Here is a 22576-nt window from a genome sequence, read left to right as displayed (position 1 = left end):
AATGACAAAATCCTGTTTCATTCTTATAAAAAATTTCGAAATGTGGGTTTAAATTATTGGGATTATAACCCTGTTGCATTTTCGCAATAATATCTGAATTTAAAGTATCAAAGTTCTTTAACTCAAGAACACCAAATCTTTAAAAATATTAACAAATTTTACAAGAGGTATCTTTTACTGGTTGTAATGTGACTAAAATTAAATTGGGTTGCCAGAAAGAAATCTCAAGAGATATTAAAATTTTTTATTTTAACAAATAAATTCTTTCAACTTTTAACATCTTTCTAAAAATATTTATGGACACAATTCATACTGTGATTTTTTTTATCAATTAAAGTCCATTAACTTTAGCATGTTTATAACAGAGAAGGAGTGCAAAGAATCATTTTTGAAACCAGAATTTATCTATTCAAAACTTTAGTAAGGCCTTGTGGTCAGAAAACTTTTTTTCTGTACTCACACTCAAATTAAACCAATCAAAATGCTGGATTTGGTATTTTGAGCACAATTTTGTTTTTTTCAAGTACTGAGTAGAGTTTTATGGCCTAGACTAAACAAGTTACTTTATCTTTATAAATCTGACCACAAGTTTTTAATCCCAACACATTTACATACCAAATAACAATATTGAAAAATATAATGAACAATAAAGAAAAATGTACAGATAGTAAGAACAAAATGTGAACACAATATCAAATATTGCATCTAGATAGATAATAAATAAATAATATATATATAAACTTCATTAGATGAAATCCCTCTTTAAGATGTTTTTAAAAACCAAGGACTGTCTCAAAGTGTCATAGTATCTTTAATTGGCTGTAAAGATTTAGAGTTAAATCATAATGTGACAATTTATTTGTTAAGTTGATGAATAGAGATTTGACCAAAAAGTAAAAATAACTAACCCTATAAAGTGTTACAGTTATGTACTTTGAGATGGTCCCTGACCAAGACTAAAGAGAAAATACTTGAATCCCAAGAGGAAACTCAGTGGTATGTTATACTTACTTCCCACGACTTCAAATGTACAAGATACGCAGAAAAACACAATGATAAACATATAACAATTACATAATTACCCAAAATAGGGAAAAATTACTGACCACTCATAATTTAATATCTAGAAAAATAAACTGACAAAACACACACACACATCAAAAGTTACACAGGCATTCCAATTTCTATGAGCACTACAAAACATTCACACAGATCTCTAAAAATATTTATCATTCTTACATCTGTATCAGGCATACAGAGATAACATGGTGTAACCATTTAAAGTGAGTACAAATAAATTATGTAATGTCTGAAAGTGTAAGCATATAGTTTTCATCAAAACAAAAGAAGAAAGATACCCTACAGAACAATGCTTGTACAGTATTTCACATAAGTAATTGTTTGTTCACATTTATTTGGATGATCACAGGTGAAAGTGATGACCGAGAACAAGTTCCATCTATACAACAAAATACACAATTTCATTCCCTTGAGTCAAATGTTTAACAAGTGGCAATGACAAACACAAGTCAATTGATACAATTGATCTCTGCCAATGAAAGCCTCTTTTGGAACCTAAGTTGATATTTATTATATACATCTACATTTATTTTATGATTGATCAAAGGTACAATATCAGGATATCTTAAACTAACATAATCATTTCTTTTGATCTGGTCTGTTTCTCAACTTTAAAGAATTATGTGTCATTTTACTATGTATTGAAATAGAACTTTTGTTTCCACCCTCATTTAATGGACAAATTAATCTGGTGGTATTTTAATGAGAACTAAATTTTCATAGATTGAGGAAATTGTCGCAGTCTGGAAAGAAACTGCATACATCAAAGAGATTAACAAACCAAAATTCATTTAAAAATCATCTCACTCAAACACAAAATTGTTTTTAACTGCAAAGATTCATCTCCAGAAAAATCACACAAAACCAAGTATACAATATCTTTATATAGTCACACTTAACAATTGTACATTATACATTTTACAATTAAACTTGTAAGTTGATAGGTAAATTGTACCTTGTGGCAAAATGCCAAAGATGGAATATTATAATATCCAACAGCTGTTTTGTTGGTTATTTTAACAGTGGTGTAATTTTACCATGGTGCTCAAATAAAGTTTTAAAACAAATGATCACATACAGGTTTCTCTTGGTATTTTAATGGACCAAAATTTAATATAGACCATTGCAAAAACACAATATTCGTTTGTTTTAATCTCTGTAAAATTGTTGAGTCTCATCAATTTTTTCAACATTTTCCCTGATGTTTAATATGAGGGTTTTTGTTTGAAACCTTGTAATACATGCTTCATAGCTTAAGATAAGATTTTCTTCCCCTGAAGAAAAAAAATTAAAAAATTATTGTTCAATTTTGTGAAAAATATATATTTATCTTACTATCAACAGAACAAGAGAGTCCATGTCCCAATGTATTATGTATTGTCTTTAAGATGATCTGTTGTGGAAAAAGGAAAACAATTTCATCAATTTTAGATCCATGCATATGCCGATTTTTATTTTCTGCTAATTGATTTTTTCAAATTTTTTTTTTAGATGTTTCCACAATTACAACATTTCCATTCAACTTTAACAAGATAATCTATACTAATGCTAAGAAAGTCAACAAAGTATTATCAATAGACAAATTCATACTACACTGTATAATGGAAACAATAAATTATACAGAAATATTGATTAACAATGAAAAAAGAGATTTAGCCACCAAAATCAAAAGAACTTGGGTTTTCTTCAGAATTAAAACGAGTTTATATTCCACTTCTTCACCAGTGACTGATGCTTTTCAAAAGTATACAGTAAATGATCCAAAGAAGTATGCAGGAACTGATTTAATCCTTTTTTTATTATTCATTTAAAGAATGATTTTTAGGAGAGTTAGCTAAAAACGTTTCATATTGTTAGAAAGCATGAATACAGATGACAAAAAAGTTTTAAAAAAATCCAATTATTTTTTTCCAGTTGAAGTTACTTTGGCCATATTTAAAGACTTAAGTCCTTTTCTGTAGTGACTAAGTGTTTACACTGTTAAAAAAACTTAACAATAATGTCCAAAAACCGATAACAACAAGATGACCAGATAACAATATTAAATTTGAAATATACAACAGTTCTTCTTTATTACAATTACTGTGACTTACAGCTATAGGATGCACCAAATTGATGAGTGTTCGCTTTATATTAAACATAAATACAAAATCTTCAATTGTATGCATGATTTGAAAAAAAGAAATATAAGTATGTCTGATATAAACTACAAGAGATTTAGAAAGTGAACGTATTAAGTGATGTTTCTGCTTACACTTTATAACAGACTATTACCATATTTGATCGATGTAAGATTTCTTTTCATAAGTTTTAAAGAATTAGAGTAATTTAAGATAAATATTTTTACATTTTTTTCTACAATTCCATTAAAAATCTGAAAAGGTTGCCAGCTTCATAAAATAAAAACGGTTTTAAAGATAAAGAGTTATAGCTGTAATAGTAAAGACAGAAAAACTAAAAGATCTTTAAGAAGAAATAACTTATTGACTGACTGTCGTTTATTACAATATTTGACATTTCATGCAGGTTACTGATATTAAACATTTTAATATATATAATGCAGTTTTAAAAAGATCACATTTATCATTAGTATGCCCTATTAGCTTAAGACTTTTCTTGATATGAAAACCTTACAATGCATGTTATATCTTATCATTCTTTATTCACTATATTATCTCAACAAAATGATCCTAGATTTACAGTATAATCTGATGAGGCAAGAACTACAAACAGCCAATAGAAATATAATCCATACACTCAACATAATGCCTGTCCAACTGGAGCCCTGTTGTTAGTATCAGGAACAGATGTGCACTAACCAATAAGTTGTCTCCCTTGTTAATCTGATCTACAGATGACAAGAACATAAATAATCTCAATCAGTATAAACATTTCTTTTCATCCACATCAAAGTCGAGTACATGAAGTTTTGTTTCTTCAGTGCCATTTCTACTACCAACAGCACAGACAAGTTTAGTGTTACTACATCGAACTCTCCACACGACCCCTCCACTACCCCCACTGTCTAATGCCACAAGATTCCGGATGAAGTCACCAGTTTTTAAGTCCCATATTTTGACTGTTCCATCATCTGAGGATGTGATCACAAACTTTTTGTTGAACTGTAAACAGGTCACAGCACTAGAATGTTTATTGGGTCCTGAAATAAAAATACACAAGGTAAAAGTTTAAATACTAGAATGTTTATTGGGTCCTGAAATAAAAATACACATGGTAAAAGTTTAAATACTAGAATGCATTTTTAGTGAGTTTAGTCATAATTTAAATTGGAATAATCAAACTTTATGTTAATGTTTGTGAAGTTCATAAGTGTCAGCTTTTATAGAAATCAGTAAGGTTATACTATTGTTTCCAAGATTGTGAAATATTTACTGAGAAGGCAAGCTTCCAGACAGGAAGACTAAATCTAAAAGTCAACCAATTTCTACCAGTTTCACCATTATATCACATTGTCCTGGAGAGAACTTATTTACATAATATGTGTTACCTTGTCAGGTTTGAAGACACTGGCCTGTAGTTATATCCCATACTTTGACAGTAGAATCTTACCTTGTAAGGTTTGAAGACACTGGCCTGTAGTTATATCCCATACTTTGACAGTAGAATCTGCATTACCAGAAACCAGGATATTGTCCTTCAGTTCCAGACCACTGGTCAAGGACTGATGACCAATTAATGTATGTAAACAGTTGCCAGCTTCTACATCCCAAACCCGGATAGATGTGTCCAGAGATCCACTCACAATGTGAATCCCATCAAACTGTAAACATCACATTTAAAATTAAAAATAGTTAACATGTTAATTCAAATTTTGACTTCTTATGTATAAAAGGTAAATACTAAAATAAGTTTTCTGTATGTTTGCAAGGTTGAAAGATAGCTAAACATCTAGTGGCAAACATCATGAATATTCATGATGTTTCTATGAGATTTATTTCCAATCCTGATTTTTTTTTATACATTAAGGTGGTACCTAACACTACAGGGAAATAACTCTGTAAAACCAGCTAAACTAGCTAGTTGTGTTGTAAATGGAATATTAAGCTTCTCAATGATCAAAATTGGTGTTTGTCAAACTGCTATATAACCAGTGTAATTTTTCTGATAAAATGGTTGGTTCAAAATTTTTGAAATTTATTTATTTTGGTTAAAGGGTCAAAGTAAATACTTTGTCAAAATTTTATGAAAATCAAACGAGCCAAATTAATTTTAATGAAAGTGTTGGGAACCACCTTAAGTTGTTGAATCAAATATTTCAGTTAGCTCCTGTTGACCTTATTTTTACATGTAGTTACAGCTGTTTAGTGTAATTCATAGAGATGTGGGAATATGCAGAAAGAAGATATCAGTATGACCCTAGAACCCCTAATTCATTCCATTATTACAGTAAAATTCATACCTGTAGCGAGTAAACCCTATTTGTATGTCCCTGAAGTGTATGTAAACATGTTTCTGTTTCTGGATCCCAGACTTTCACCATGTAATCATAGGCTCCACTGACCACCCTCCGTCCATCGTACTGAACACATCTCACTGCTGCCACATGTCCCATCAATACATGTAAACAAGCACCACTATCAATATCCCATACCCGTAATGTAGCATCTCGTGATCCACTCACCACCCTGAAAATAAAAGAGAAAACAATATGACTGCCATCAGAAAATTTACCTTATATTTGTAGTGTTTCAACTATAAATATAGCTTAAAGGGAAACTTCGCAAAAAAATGAAAATTTTATATTATGTTTATTTGATATAAATAATCATATATTCATTAAAATTATTGTTCAATTCTTTTAGATAAGTGATTAAAATAAAAATTAAAATCCCACTATCACTTCTCGACTTATCGCCATTTTGACGGCATCTCCGATATAAATTGTCACGTGATGAGTATATTTGAATAAAATATCTGAATACCACAAAGCCAAAAACCAAGCATGGCATATCGTATATTCAGTATCAAAATGACTTGTCAAGTGTACGGATGTTCAACTCGGAGTTCACATGGCATAAGCTTACACACACCTTCCCAGATCCTGCAAAAAAGAAAGAGTTGTACCAGACGTGGATGATTAACCTTAACATAACACCAAACAACTCACAACAAGTTCAAGAAAGTGTGTGCAGACCATTTTGAAGCATCTTGTTTCGATGGAAATTTGATAGTAATTATGATTTTTTCTCATGAATGTTTTTATTGCTATTTCATTCCAAGCCTGGTTGAAAGGAAATTGTCAGATAATCATTAATATAGTTCAGTATTTCTGCATTCATGTATTAGTAACAGATTTTGTTGTTTACAAGTAGAAGTTTAGTACACGGATAAAAAGTCACAGACAAAAAAATTGTTGAATATATACAGGAAAAACATCTTCAAATATTATATTATTTATTACATCTATTACATTTTAAGTTTATGAACTTGTTTACAAGCCTTAAAATTAAAAAAGAAATTTGATTTCAATCATGCAAAGAGACAATGAAGCTATTTAAGGTACCTAGCCACTTTGGCATTTTGATTTTATAACAATTATTCGATGTCATTGATATTTATTTAATAAATTCTGTTTAAAACTTGCTTTAAAAATAATATTTCAAGAACAAACCAAAAAAGAATTAATTAATTTACGTTTTCTCGTTTAAAGAAAAATAAACTCGAAACTGAATTATGACGTTTTGTTCTGTGTCTTTCTGTCGTAAATTCACAAGTTCAATGAAGTATATATTTTTTAGGTGCAAAAAAAACTTATGTATACATAAAAAAATACGTATAACATTTAAAGGGTCAGTTGTTTAACATAATAATGGTTTAAAAATAAGACTTTATTTATTTACATGTAGTATAATTACAGATGCTGTTTACCCCCCCCCCTCCTTTTCCATATTGTGCCATATAAAAGGTTGAAGAGGTGATAGGTAGATGGGAGCATATGTCTTCCCTGATTCGTGTGGAAACTTAATAGATCTTACCGCCCCCTTGATATGCTTTATAGCTGTCTACTAGGTCAACGCAGTTGCGTAGTCCTACAAGTTAAGGCTGAGCAGTTTCGGGATATAAAATGTCGACAGCTAGGCTAGCGAAGTTTGTAATGATTTATGGTTAATCGTAGTAGGAGTATTTTTCCTTCCTAAATTTATGATAACAAGATAATAGATAGGAATACATCTAGTGGGGTGTACTCTAATTTGGAAGTTGTAAAAGCATAAATATATTCTTAATGAGATTAAAAGGTATCTGTAGCGGCTTAGACTTTTCAAAATCAGCTTGCCAAGAAAAAAATCTTTTATATGTAATAGATTTTATTCATTTGGGGTACTTCTAATATGAAAACCGACGATCTTGTGAATTATTGTCAGAGGTCATGTAATAGTGTCACATTCAGGTATTCTAGTGACCTACTGCGGGCTAATAAACTGGTGACATTACGCGATTCAGGTACATGCATCGCTTCCCAGCTGTTTGACCCAGATGTGCACAGGTAAAAGTGCCATCGAAAATGCTGTCAGGTGTATTATACATCCTGTTAACAATGTATGTTCCTAACCTGATTGAAATACACAAAGCCGTCCAAAAATGAAATTAAGAGTTTAAAATTTATATCTACAGGCTGATTAATTCTGACATGTGCAAAGACAGAAATAATAAGACCGTAAATTATTAATTTTGACTTCTGTTTCAAAATTCATGTGTAGAAGATTATCTAGTACTGTACCATGTAAAATGATTTTTTTTTCAAATTTCAATTTTACTTTTCGGGGGCGGATCCAGCCATATTAAAAAAGGGGGGTTCCAACTATATGTCCCACTTCAAATGCCTTGATCGGCCAGAAAAAAACGGGGGTTCCAACACCCGGGACCACTCCCCCTGGATCCGCCAATGCTTTTGTACACAATAGCTTACATAATGTTGTGTCAGCTTGTTTTATTTGCTGAAGCAAATGTTTAATTTACGTTATGCGGTCTTGAGTTGTGATGAATAATTTAAGAAAGAAAAAACATACTGCATCATTTTACAACATTGTTTGGAGTAAATCCAAGAGAATTTAACCAAGAGATTCCGGATGACTATCTATACTTTCTTGTCCTATTTCCGATATGAGCGGGCGCATTTACGAAATATTTTGCCTATAAGAAAATTTGCGTTTACTTGCATGTGAAGAGACAAGCATGCGCAATTATGACACGAAGATGATACTTAGTTCGTGGCATGTCTCTAGAACGTGCTGTAATCGTTTGTCTTCCTGTACATGTACATTCAATTATTTAAAGGAGTTGTCATTTTTATCAATATAAGATTTTGAGAACACTAAAACACTCCCGCGAAATCGCTGGCATTTCAAGCTTTTAAGCTGTTGTAGGATGATTTATTGTAAAAGATTTTATGTCTGGAGAAAAGGTATCAAAAGCCCTCTCCATTTTTGCCAAAGTCCGTTATTTGTTTCCTTTTCTGTTAAATTCCATTATTTTTTAGTATCTGACACTAGACCACAATTACTCTTCCCCTTTGCGACAATGCATTTCTTAGTAAAAGTCAAATTAAATTTTTTAAAATGCACCGCTTCAAACATGAAATAAATGTAACTCCTTATATACCATTATTATTCTCATAAAATATGCTTCTAGGACAATCCATCAGTGCTTTTTCTTTTGTAGTAGCATGATACATTTCCAATATTCAGTTTCATGGTCTTGTTTGTAAAAAGGCAGAAGGTACCAAAACGGATAGTCATATTCAGTATTAAAAAACACACTGACAACGTCATAGCAAAACATAACCAATAAACGATCAAAAGACAAACAAAGAGATAAAAAACACATCATAGAAAACTGGTTTAGGTTGCACAACAAGAACCCCACCAACATCTCGGGAGGATCTCGGGTCAAATCATATCAACGCTACGTGGTACTGTGGTAGACCAAACCTTCATGTTAATACAACATGCAATCAATAAAATTAGACCTCAAAGTTAAATAATTTATAAATAGGTTTATTAATACACAAATAATGAAATGAATCTGAAACATTCGGTGAAAAATTGTTTAAATGATTTTAGAACTATTCAGTATGAAGTGTCACTTTCACATTCTTTGAATCATTCGTATACCCCACCCAACGATGGAAACTCTTTTCTAATTATGTTTACTACACAAGCCGGTAGGATTATTCTGTGTTTCTTGCCAAGTGGTTGACCTTTCCTGACCCAGCACACAAACTGACGATAAGCCATAAGCCTGCTTTGTCTGTTAGTAAGTACGTTTGGAGCTCTCCCTCCCTTCCAGTAAGACAAACTTGACCTTTGAATTTTCTGTCAACATTTTTGATATTTTCGTTCAAATAGCTGAAGAATTAGTACATGGTGAGAATTAAATTATTTTGATAAGGACATTACTTCCTGAATATTTAAAAAAAAAAAACAGATTGCTTTGAACGACCCACTTATATAACTGCAATTGGTAATTACTATCTATTTCAAAAATTCAAGGTCACCGATTCTTATTCGGAATTTTTAATTCATTTACTTGTGTTTATAAGGACATCATTATTCATAAATTTATTCAATTAAATTAATTCAGTATTTTTTTATTTTTTTTTAACAAAAAATATTCAGCGTCAATAATATATTTAATTAAACTGAGCTCATGGAAAATATTAAGATTCCCCCGTTTATTATTCATACGAAATGTTGTTCACACCTAGAAAAGTGAACCGTGACGGCTTAAATTCACTGAGTAAAGATCAAAAGATACAAAATGCTAATCTTTTAATTAACTTGAATTTAACCACGCATTCAACAGGTAGTCACTATGTGTCAAAGTACAATACACAGTGTATTTGCGGGGCCTTATTTGCACACTACAAATGTACTAGCAGCACATATTTACTAGCCTGACGTAAAAGGTAAAAAGTACAAACATGCATTTTTAAAACACTACCAGTTATACATGTTAGTTCAAAATATCCGTCGGGAAAAAAAAATCATAAACAAATATTTTATATGATTTACTTGTATCACTATAATCATTTCAGAAAATATTAAAATATAAATCGTACATTCTACTTTCAAGCTGAGCGCTGTTCCATCTTAATTATTAGTTGGTTAATAGCTACACCAAACGTCGTCTATGCGCTTTAAATAGCATTATAAGATGATTAACGATTAAGATTTAAAATGAGATTATTTCCACTCCCGGCATGCTTAAAGACTTAAACTACGTCACATAAGTCAGGAAGTTCGAAGAAATAAAATTAAAAATTCTTAATTTTCTCCTTTATTGCTGTTCATATCCAGATAAAACTTGGTGAATATGTTTTTTAAGGTATTATGGACATAATTAGCTTATAAGTAAAAATTCGCGAATTATCCCTTTAACTTGTTATACTCGAAATGTGATATATAATACATTCTTTTTGCTTGAAAAAACTTATCACTTTTCTATTCTAATGTAAACAAACAGCAGAGCAAATCAAAACAAAACAAGTCTACACAGATAAGTTTATCCCAGTTGCATCTAAAAATGTAGTATAGATGACTAAGGATATTCTTGAACAGTCAAACAACAAATTTAATAAACAAAAACCCCTAAACAACCTAACACTTTAAAACTGTGGATTCATTGTTATTCATGGGATACTAATTTTTGTGGATTTTATTAGAACATGTTAACCATGAATTCAGATGTTCAACAAAGTACATATTACCTATAATAGAAAAACGAAGGATATGGGGTTATATTCTATACATATACTTACACATTTTTATGTAAATGCATACATCTTACTGTAGAAGAATGTCCGTACAATGTATGTATACACTGGCCTGTGTCTGCATTCCACACTTTAAGTGTGCGGTCAGTAGAACCACTGATGACCACACTGTTAGACATCTGGGATGACCACACCCCTCCTGTGTGACCAACTAATGTCCTTAAGCACTAAAAAATAGACAAAATAATTCTGAAGTGAAAATTTCTTCTTCATTGAGCATGAGTGATCTAAACAGAATTATCAACATTTTACATTTATAGTGACATTTCTATTTACTTTTAGCTTATATTTTTGTCTGTTAAAGTTACTACCTGGATTACTGCAGCTATCTTAGTTGAAAACTTTTTCTGACTGCTTGCAATTAAACTTTTATATGAGTTGTGCTCATAATTAGGACAACTTATTTTCCTTTTCTTGTAAATGATTATTGATGGAATTTAAATAAGGGCTATTCCAGAAAAAAATGTATGGGGGGGTTGGAAGGCAGATTATATTAATAATACATGGGTGATGGGTATCAGAGCAACTTTTCACACTATAATGCACTATAATTCTCAATTACAATTATCTGGGTGGCGGGTGCTGACAAAAACTGCCTTCCAACCCCCCATACATTTTTTTTTGGAATAGCCCTAACCTTTTTTTCCAGTTTTCCACGTTTTTTATACAATTTTTAAAGATGCTAACAGATTTTGCACTTACAGTTTCTATAGACTGATTATTCCATTGATTAAAGTTTCTTTGTGAAAGAGTATAAAGATTTTGAGTTGAATTAAACCTCTTTTTATTTAGTTTCCAAGGATGACCTCTCTTACAATTTGTAGACAATTTGAACATATATGCTATTTAATATCATCTATCTAATAAAAAGCTTTACTTTACCTTTCCTGTGATGGCAGACCATACTTTGAGGGTGTTGTCATCTGACCCACTGACAATACGAGTTCCACAAAACTCTAAACAGGTTATCACATGGTCATCATGACCTTTTAACAACTAAAATAGATATGAATATTGATGAAAAGAATTTAAACAATAATTATTTACTGACTTTATTGTTATGAGCGTGGATATAGAGAACAAGTAATTTTTTTAACTCTTCCGTTTTTCTATGTTGATATAACTTTACAGGAGTATAATTAAATATGTGTCCTCCCTGGCTCCTTATTTGTGAATCATGTATTCCCCCTGTTCTATTCTATGGCTGATATCATAAACTCATCATAGATACATATTTTAGCTATTGTATGATAAATGGTCAAAGCATTAACATTTGCCTTTGTTTTAACTTTTCTCATCTTTGTGCATAGTAACAGTAATAAAAACAATAAAACAACAGACTTTCAATATTCCTTGTCATGGCTGTATAGAAAAATATTGTATCTGTTCATTGCAATAACAAACAACAACAAACCCTTTTTTTATCTTTAAAACCTTTTATATATTTTAGAGAAATTTTGGCTAGAGAGCAAATGCAGTGCTATTTCTACTATAATCAATATTTCAATAAGACAAAACAATTACTTACACATACAATGAAATATAAATGTATGAGTCATACATACCTTTGGACCAGGTATTTCTCCTGTTCTCCAGTTGAGTTCTATTTGATGCTGCCTCATGTACAATGACTTCCAAGGACACCGTGAGGTATGACGTCGTCTGAGTCGATTAATCCCATACACTAAATTATCATCAATACTTTCTTCACGACATTTCTCTCTCCAGAGTAAATTGTCCTCTGCCAGTACTCGCCAGTATCGACACGTCTGGGCAGCTTTAAGTAAAGATTTTGGCTCCAGGAAAGACAGCACATAAAGGGCAAGCTTAAACAAAAATACTATTATGAATAAATTGTTAAACTACAACAATAATATAATTAACAAGTGAAACTGCGAGCTACTGCTCACTGATGATACCCCCGCCGCAAGTGGATAATATTAATAGTGTAAAAATATGCAAGTGTTCGGTAAACAGGAAGTTGTCGAGTGATGAATCTGAAAACGCATCACACGGTATAGCTGACTTATAAAAATCCTGAAACCAAATTTCAGAAATCCTTGTATTGTAGTTCCTGAGAAAAATGTGACGAAAATTTTTAACTTGGTTATCATGTGTAAAATCATACAAGTGTTCGGTAAACAGGAAGTTGTCGAGTGATGAATCTGAAAACGCATCACACGGTATAGCTGACTTATATATAAATGGCTGACATATATAAATGTTGATACCAAATTACAGAAAGGGTGGATGTGTAGTTCCTGAGAAAAATGTGACGAAAGTTTCATACCGATTTAGGCCTCAAGTTCATCTAAAGAAAGATTTTAGGCACTTAAGTGTCTATTTCAATTGATTCAATTAGTTCATGAGAAAGATTAAGTCATTAAAAACGCTTCGATTCAAGCTTAAATATGAAAAATCTATCAATTATGCCAAAATTCGTCACTTTTCAGATGGTTTTTGTCAAAAATGAAAGTGGCCGCATCCGTGTTCATCCTCAACCTTTATATATATTATGTATTATCATCAAATACAACTTACATTTCAATGTTATGATTGAACACGAATGCGTCCACTTTCATTTAAGATGGAAACCGTCTAAAATTTAACAAAAAATGCTAAAATTGACTTAATGATGCTAGTACCCGATATATGTGCATTGTATTGTCAATAACAGCCCAAATCTATGTAGCAGAAGCATTCTACTTTTTAATTAATATCTTAATGATTACATTTTCACAATTTTCTAAAACTGCTATATTTTGGGGCGAAAAAGGGGTCTTACTGAATCTACTCCTTTCAGGAAGCTCTGATTTGTAGTTTTGGATGTTATAAAAACCTCATGTGACGATTGGAGGGAAAGAATGACCAGCTGATGGATAGACTGCGGTAAAACTGTTTAACTCCTCTTTCGTTTGATGTGTTAGAGCTTTTGATTATGCCATTTGATTAGGACTTATATCTTGAAATTGACTATCAGGGTCGGTTGAAAATAAAACTTTACCACAAAAGAGTTGATTTCAGTTTGCCAATTGTGACCTTTTAATTTTTTAAACCAAGAGTTCCATATGGTGAAGTTGAAATCATCACTTTGTAAATTTTATGGATGCCATCACAAGTTGGTTGACTGTATTGGAATGATATCGAATATGTTCCTTATGTCGTAATTACAATCCCGTTTCCCTTCTCACAAATGTGACCTACCGAAAAATTGGACTATTTACCGGCTTTGTAATAACATGAGCAACATGACGGGTGCCACATGTGGAGCAGAATTTGCTGACCCTTCTGGAGCACCTGCATTAACCCCCAGTTTTTGGTGGGGTTCCAGTTGTTGTTGTACCCCTATTTGTGACATTTTGTTCACGCATTGTTGTCGATTTAATGAAATTTGATGCGACTGTCGTACAGGTGGGAGGTTTAGGTCTATAAAACTAGGTTCAATCCACCATTTTCTACATTTGAAAATGCCTGTACCAAGTCAGGAATATGACAGTTGTTGCCCATTCATTAGATGTGTTTTATCATTTGATTTTTGCCATTTTAATAGGGATTTTCCGATTTGAGTTTTCCTTGGAGTTCAGTAATTTGTTGATTTTACTTTTTAGAATGAGGGTATAATGAATTTCTCAAACACTTTTAAACATACTTCTTTTGGCAAAAGTGATATAAAATCTCTCTGGAACTGAGGTTCAATGACCTGCATCATGTGACGAACTTGTGTGGGATCACAGAATGTAATCAACTCATCCAGAGCCATCAACCTCTCAGCATTACCCCAATTCTGTAAATGACAATAACAATTTAATACATCTATGACAATTTGATGGAACGATATGACAGAACAGATCTTAAATATTGATAATCAACAAACTTAAAAATCATATAATCATCAGTATAATCTGCTTAAAATGTAGTTTTTTTATTTGGAAAACAAACTGATATCAAGATACTTTTTACTTATCAATATTTCTGATGACCCTGAGGAGATTGTTATTGTAGGTTTGCAAAGTTTTCACAAGAGAATATATCTTCTAACACATATTGAGTACTTTATTTAATCAACCACATAATTCGTAAAACATACCATCATGTTGTTTTAGTGAAGAAGATTTTATAATTCTAAATTGCCAAATTAGAATCAAAGATGGCCTCTGGTGGCCATGTTTTTTCATCTGACTGAAAAGAAATGAGTTTTTTTTTTAAAGGATAAAGTTAACTGTGGATTCATTATTTTTTGTGGAATATAAATTTTCATGGAATTTGTGTTTGAAGGGGAACCTCAATTCTAAATGCTCAAGGAAGTATACATTTTCTATAGACTTGCATACAGAATTAGACAAAACTCTTTTTTCCTCAATCTGCCTAAATTAGTACCCATGAAGATAAATGAATCCACAGTAGTACAAACGAGTTCATCTTCAGATTGAAGCTTTACACCAGAAACTAATTGTTTGATACCTGAAATATTTGCAGCCATTCCGCTAATTTGTCTGGAGGATGCTCTTTGGAGGGAATCCTCATTCGTTGTGTAGCAATTAAATTCTGTCGTGATGACTTTTGTAAGTTCACAAAGGTACTGAAAATATATATAGATAAAAATTAGTAAAATATTAAGGATTTATTTCATTGCAGTATTCTCAATTTTCACAATAGACCACTGCGCTAAGATTATCAACATTTAAACTTGTTAATGTTTTGACCCACAATTCAGTTACAAGTACCAAACACCTTGAAAATCCTATTTGCATATATTTCAAACAAAATTTCTTTGCAAGTCCCCAAATTTCAATTTTTGTCTTCTTTTCACATACATTTCAAATATATTTCGCTAGGTAAACTTATCATGTTAATTGCTGACATGGATCAATTGAAATACCACTTAAGCAAATTCTTTTATCTCGTAGTTAACAGCATTCTCCATGCAGTTTAAAATGTTTTCTTAGATGTCTAACAGCATTCTCCATGCATTTGAAAATGTTTTCTTAGATGTCTAATAGCATTCTCCATGCATTTTAAAATGTTTTCTTAGATGTCTAATAGCATTCTCCATGCATTTTAAAATGTTTTCTTAGATGTCTAACAGCCATGGAATGGAATACTTGCAGAACAAATAGCATAAAATTTTGTTGTCATAAATCTTTTAAAATCTATAACGAAAACCCCAATATAAAATATGTATATTTCAATACACTATTACCAACAAAATATTCCAAACAAATTCACTTGTTACCTTTGATAATCACCATCTCGACAGAATTTTTTCCCAGGAGACGAGTCAGGCTCTTCCTTTACCACATGACCTTTTCTTTTCATCTGAAAAAAGATACCATTATCGTCAATTTTTGGAAAATTACTATTTAACAAAATGAAACATTTAAATTGGTGACTCTTTTGAAAGAAGAAAAAAAAAACTATTTTCTATCATAAACTTATATTTAAGTAAAATCAAATATGTATACATAAAATATAATATTTGTATTTGATAAGGTGATTTCCTTTCTTTTTAGCCTGTGCTTTTTTGTAAATTACTATGTGCCTTATGTTGCTATCAAAATTGTTTGTGTAAAGATAACACATGTGACCAGACTTGAACTAGTTTGCACCATTAACATTAATGTATGAAAAGCTACGATGTTGTAATTCACACTACTGCTATATATTCTTAATACTCTTCTGTCTCTTCATCTGACTTCTTAGTTGTATTTATAAGTATCAGTACACTTATTACCCATTATATTTGAGTATAGATTATATCAGCATTTAAGTTTTGTTTTCCTTTCTGATGGTTCTTTTACAGAAAATTAAGCCCAAATCATTAATTAATCTGTGCATTAAAACATATCTTATTTATGAGAATTTTAAACTATATTGTCACACACAAATAATTGAAGGCACTTAATGAGATACTATTGGTGGTGGTCTTTGAAGAAAGATAGTTTGAACAGAAATTATCATCTAATGAGGGAGGATAAAACAATGACAAATTCAAGTTCCATAACAGCCCTAAGATAAGATGGTTTACAGACAATAATTTGTAAGATGCTAACCACATGGCTACTGAAGAGTCCATTGACTGGTATAGGAATCCTAGATTTATGTTGAGCATTAGACCTGTCTTCTTCACGGAACATAACCTCATCGCCAGACTCTTCCTCTGACATGTGACCTTCGTGGGATACAATACTGTTACCATCATCAACATGTTCCTCTGTTGATTTGAACAGTGCTCGTTGATTGTGTCTGATAGATCTGGCTGATAACCCACTAGATGATGGCTGTTCCTTACAAACATTATCTTTTACTTTAGGTGTCCTGAAAAAATAAGTTGAATAATCATACATCATATTTAATGAACAAAACATAAAAGTACCATTTTTTTTTTAAACATGCATTTTTTACATGGCATGCAAGTTTATTTATAATACATGCCACATTCCTTTTGAACTAAAAATTTGAAAAAAAAGCCCAACAACTGAAAGTTTCATTTTTTTTAAATGTTCAAAATAAAAGTAAGAAACTTTTATTGAATTATTTTCAATTACATACAATGTTATGTAACCTGACAAATATTTCACTCATACCTGCCAAACCTACCATTTTGATTGGGAAGCACTTGCACAAAATCATGAATTGAAGAGATAAAGTATACTTTTTAAATGTTATTGGTGCTTTGTAGATGAATATGTTAACCGGTTATATATCTAACTTCGAAATGTTGTATGTTGTAAGTGCAAAATCTCCCTCTTTTTCATAAAAAAAATAATATACATGCATTGTCAGAAAATATCAAATGTAAAATTTGTACTTGTTATGAGACAGTTAAAAATACAACCCATGCTTTTCCTCCAGTTTCAAAAGCTTATCCAATTATAGATTTAGTATTTTGTACAATGTAGTATACTGTATTTAAGTATATAAATTACCTGACAGCTTTGCGTTTGCGGTTACTACATGTCAACTGAGTACGACTTTGTTCCACAATACAATCCCCAACTCCTGGGACACTACTCAAATCCTTTACGGTTGAGAAACCTCCAAATGACTGCAATAAATTATATGGCAAATCTTTAAAAATGTACTGTGCCAAATAGGTTACTTTGAAGTATACAATTAATAGAATTGTAAATTATTTCAGCTGAAAAAATTTCAGAAAAAAGGTATCAAAATTCAGGTTACTCAAATTCCAAAGCTGTTGTTCTTAGACTCATTCCAATCTTAAAATTCTTTGATCTGTTTTAAAACCTATGATTTGCACTTGTTGCTTGCCCCCTTTCTCTCAATCTACAAGTATGTATGTATGTATGTTAAGTTTCATTTGTTTTGAATCTATAAGCTAGAAAGCAAAGAGCCTAAAGTTTGATGTGCCGATCTGCATACATGTATATAAACAATGGGGTCTGTTGTAGTTTGCAATGTGTTTTGAGATTTGATCATTATTGAAGGTCATACAATGACCATTTGTTGCTTCCTTTGACGTCATTTGGTTTGACTGTCACAGGTGGAGTTTTTTTCATTGGCAATCATACATGTACCACATCTTTTTATATAGACAGTTTTATATAACTAAAAGCCAATTAAAGTGCATACCTATTTGAATTTGTAGTAAAATTACAAATGAAACAAATTTGTAAAGTGTACACAACTGTAAGACACTGTTAGGCCCTCAACAATGAGTAAAACAAAAACTGTATAATAAGAAGCTATAGTGCCCAGGCTTGACAATATGTAAATACTTTTAATGTCCACTTTTCAAGAAATTTAAAATAATGACCATGAGAAAAACTGACCTTCCTGTATTTGATGATAGCTTTTGCTTTTCTTAAACCAATACCATTTACTTTTTCAAAGTCTTCTACACTAGCCTTGTTGATATCTATTTTCTTGCTTGCCATTATCACAGCCAATCATCTTTATTTTCTGTAAAACATTATCAATATCATGAATGTAAAGTTAGGTCGTCAGCATGCAATACATAATTTGTAATAATAAATATGATGTCGGAAAAACAAGCACATATTGTATATAATTAAAGCACCAGATCATATTTGTACCTTTTTTGAGGGAAATTGTGATGTCATGGTGCATTCTCAATAGCACTAAAACCCATGATACAAGATACATTTGTACATCACTTTAAGGCCAGTCATGTCAATGTTTTTATCAATTTCAAAGGATTAGGATTTATACTTCACATGTACTTCACAATAGAAACAAAGTATAGGAATCATGTATTAATTTATCAAAAAGATCAATGTTCATCGACAGTCATCCAGTGTATACCAGAATTATGAAGACATACTAAATGTTACTTATCCTATGAGGAGAAAAAAAACACCAAAAAATGTCATCAAAAATGTTATCTTGTGTGAATTCTGTTATTGTTTCATGACCTGTTAAAAGTCTCCTCATTTACTTGTACCCTATCTCTTCTTTATTCACATAACTGACCTCCTGAACACTGTAACACCTTCTGTAAGGCTGTTTGCTAGCAACTGAATACTGTATAGAACCATCAAAATAGAAAAAAGACCACAAACTTAGAACTACAAGAAGATTGATAAACAACTGGGGAATGCGATTTCAATTATTTAATGGAAAAAAATGTTACATTGTTATATATGCTTTAAAAACAAAAGCTAGAGATTTAATATGCTAAATGGACACATTCTCCAACAACTCACACCTAGGAAAACAAATATCAGAAGATCTGAAGTAAAGCACACACAAAAAGTCATAATAACTGTTGCAAATAAGGCAAATTCAACCCTAAGTTTTCTGAGAAGGAACCTAAGGTACATTTACATGTACTGTCCGCATGAATGGTAAGAACTGGTACAAGGGCTGTATAGCCAGTCAAGGTCGTTAAAAACTTTCATTTGTTTGGTAAGAAAACTGCTAACATTTCACAAGTACACTCAACAATGGAAGATGCAGCAACAGCATAGCATGAACAGCCACAAACAAGCTAGAAAGGTTCAAAATATTTAATAACTTAAGACAAGAAAAGATGGATGCATAACAAAATCCTTGTCAAACTTACAAATTACAAAAACTACAGCATACATTTAGATGCACATACAAAAAGCTTATATTTGGGTACACAGTGGTTGAGGGGCAGGTTCCTGCTATTGATCCAGACTAAAACTAACAAGAATGTGTCCCAAGTACACAGATGCCCCACTCGCACTATCATTTTCCATGTTCCAAGGACTTTGAAATTGGGTAAATATATAATTTGGTATTAAAATTAGAAAGATTATACTATAGGGAACATGTGTACTAAGTTTCAAGTTAACCTGAAGCGGGAAGAACGAACGAACGGATGAACGAAAGGGGCCACAGATCAGAAAACATAATGCCCCTCTACTATCGTAGGTGGGGCATAAAAATTAGCTAGATAAAACCATGTATCATATGTACTAGTCCAAATAATTATGACGTCTGGCAAGGCTATTTTTAATTTTTTTCTGGGACGCCTTCCTACAACGAAGGCGTCCCAGAAAAAAATTAAAATAGCCTTGCCAGACGTCATAATTATTTGGACTACATATGTACCAACTCTCTTTGTGTCCACAAATTATAATCAACTAGTACCATCTAGAACTAGTTGTGCGCACAACAAGCATTGACAAGTGCAAGTCTTTTTATTAAGAGCATTTAATCTGCCCACACAAACTGACACCTACAACTCATTGTATAAAAGCCAGTACTTGTTATTATGACCTGAACATGTACAGATATTTCTTTCAGTCATGACTTTTCTTTGTCCTTAAATGTACATGATGTAAGTTGATTTTCCCATTGGTATATTTCTCCCCCTACATGTAGATTAGCAGGATTAGAAAGATATGCTTTAAGTTAGAAGGAATTAAATAAATGGGTAGAGACTGTGGTTAACGTAAAGTTTATTGAACCATCACGGTATGGTGTCTTGTTTTCTTTGAAGTTCAACAACGAATCAATACCTTCAAAAAGGCAACCTTTATACTTATTGTATTTCATGTAGTTAGTATACTCGACTGTCTGTGTAATACAATATAAAACATTGCTTAAAACAAATCATAATTTGATTTCTGATCATCTTAGTTTTCCCTAGATTAAGTTGATAACCACGCGATCAATGTCAAGAAAAATATCTAAAATCGAACAAAAAAGGGTCGTGGCCGCGTAACATTAATCAGCTGTTTGATTGCCATGCAAATCCGACAGAGAAACTGGATCTAGCAAAGAAACGTGAAACTATATGCTTTAATATTGATACTGTGGCATAGCAAGGCCGTTGTCCTACCTGAAATGGGGGCGATTTGTAGTGTTTACGTAGGAGAACTTTATCCGTTCCATCGCCATATTTATTTATCGATGATAGACGGAGAGTGACGAAAATAGCCGAATCTGAAAATAGGTCTATAAACCAAAAAGAACTTGACAACGTACCTACTCGAACACTTGATATATGTGTACACGAATTTAGATGTACTAAAGTCTATACAAATCTTTGATGTTCAGTTGTAAATATTGTGGCAAGCAAATAATTAATAAGAATAATAAAAAAATATCACATCTTCACTTTTTTTTTCAGTAAATCATGAACTTGTGACATACGTTAGCAATAAAGATATTATATACTTAATAAAAAAATACAAATAAATATGTTGTAGAGTAGGCATGGTCAACAAAACACAGGCATAAGATAAGCTCTACAGCCATAGTGTCTGTGTCTACAGCGCTTTTAAATTACATGAAGGATTTGTATATCCTTGATTATCATTACATAAATAAGACGCAACAGAAAGAAAGCAACACGTTATTAATGAGATAATTAAATAAAGATAAAATATTTTTTATTCCAATTAAAGGGACCACGAAGAGCAAAGTAATTTATTACAATGATTTTTATAACTGACACAATAATGCTGATATAAATCATATATAAATATGAATCTCAATTCTTAGATGTTAAACCACAGCCAGATCAGAGCCACACACATATTAGAGAAAAAAGGCATAACAATTATATCTATTATTAATTGAAACGAACACATAAGCAATATAGCCTTCTATGATGTATATAATTTAACTTTATTTAAGTTTTCCTTTTTAACTATTTTGGTGTTTTAAACAATTTTTTTACATAATATATTTGACATAAATATAGATATATATATAATTTATAAACTTTATTGAAAAGCACTTTACGCCCATATGGGCCAACACAGCTTGTAAATAGCCAACGAGAAGAGTTTTATTACATTGATGTAAAATGAAATAAGAAGATGTGGTACGAGTGCCATTGAGACAACTCTACATCCAAGTCTTTCAAAATGTGTAAAAAGTAAAACTAGTATAGGTCAAAGTAAGGCTTTCAACGCGGAGCCTTGACTCACATTGAACAGCAAGCTATATAGGACCCTAGAATGACTAGTTTAAAACAATTCAAACAGAAAAAACCAAGGATCTACTCTATATAAAAATTGAAAATGAGAAACAAGAAACAATCACGAACCACATTAACAAAAGACAACCACTGAACAGATTCTTGAAGTTCAACTGGTGCAAACGAATGCAGCAGGTTTAAACGTTTTAACAGACACCAAACTTCACCCTAACCCGAAATATTAGTGTAACAGAACAACATAGAAAGACACACTATAAAATATCAATTGAAAGGGTTTGACTCAAACAAAAAGACTTATTAACAAA

The 22576-nt window shown here is 31.5% G+C and overlaps 1 protein-coding gene across 2 annotated transcripts; it reads right to left on the bottom strand.

Moving 5' to 3' along the window:
* Positions 1-227: 227 nt before the first annotated feature.
* LOC139486833 (F-box/WD repeat-containing protein 7-like) lies at positions 228-21254 on the bottom strand. 2 transcript variants are annotated; one of them, XR_011655641.1, is made up of 14 exons: positions 21165-21254; positions 18664-18793; positions 17800-17918; positions 16924-17188; positions 16107-16189; positions 15335-15452; positions 14523-14657; positions 12439-12699; positions 11756-11869; positions 10859-11040; positions 5501-5726; positions 4651-4861; positions 3337-4240; positions 228-3286 (listed from the first exon to the last, which is right to left on the bottom strand). XR_011655641.1 is itself a non-coding variant. In XM_071271838.1 (13 exons), exons 2-13 carry the CDS (start codon positions 18766-18768, stop codon positions 3960-3962), a joined length of 2100 nt encoding a protein of 699 aa, XP_071127939.1. In that variant the 5' UTR covers positions 18769-18793; positions 21165-21254; the 3' UTR covers positions 228-3959. The 2 variants fall into 2 exon arrangements, 1 of the variants encoding a protein (XP_071127939.1); XM_071271838.1 differs by having other exon boundaries at positions 228-4240.
* Between the last annotated feature and the right edge of the window lie 1322 nt (positions 21255-22576).

Source organism: Mytilus edulis, chromosome 8 (assembly GCF_963676685.1).
Source record: "Mytilus edulis chromosome 8, xbMytEdul2.2, whole genome shotgun sequence".
NCBI lineage: Eukaryota > Metazoa > Mollusca > Bivalvia > Mytilida > Mytilidae > Mytilus > Mytilus edulis.
The sequence above is the reverse complement of the archived record's forward strand: the minus strand, read 5'-3'. Positions and strand labels throughout refer to the sequence as shown.

Coding starts and splice junctions, on each gene's coding strand:
- LOC139486833 (XM_071271838.1), bottom strand. CDS start 18,768: ATGGCAAGCAAGAAAATAGATATCAACAAGGCTAGTGTAGAAGACTTT. Junction 12,700..14,522: donor TATCACTTTTGCCAAAAGAA/GTATGTTTAAAA, acceptor TTTTTGTTTAAG/CTTGCCCTTTATGTGCTGTC. Junction 5,727..10,858: donor ATGCATTTACATAAAAATGT/GTAAGTATATGT, acceptor TTTTATTTTCAG/GGTGGTGAGTGGATCACGAG.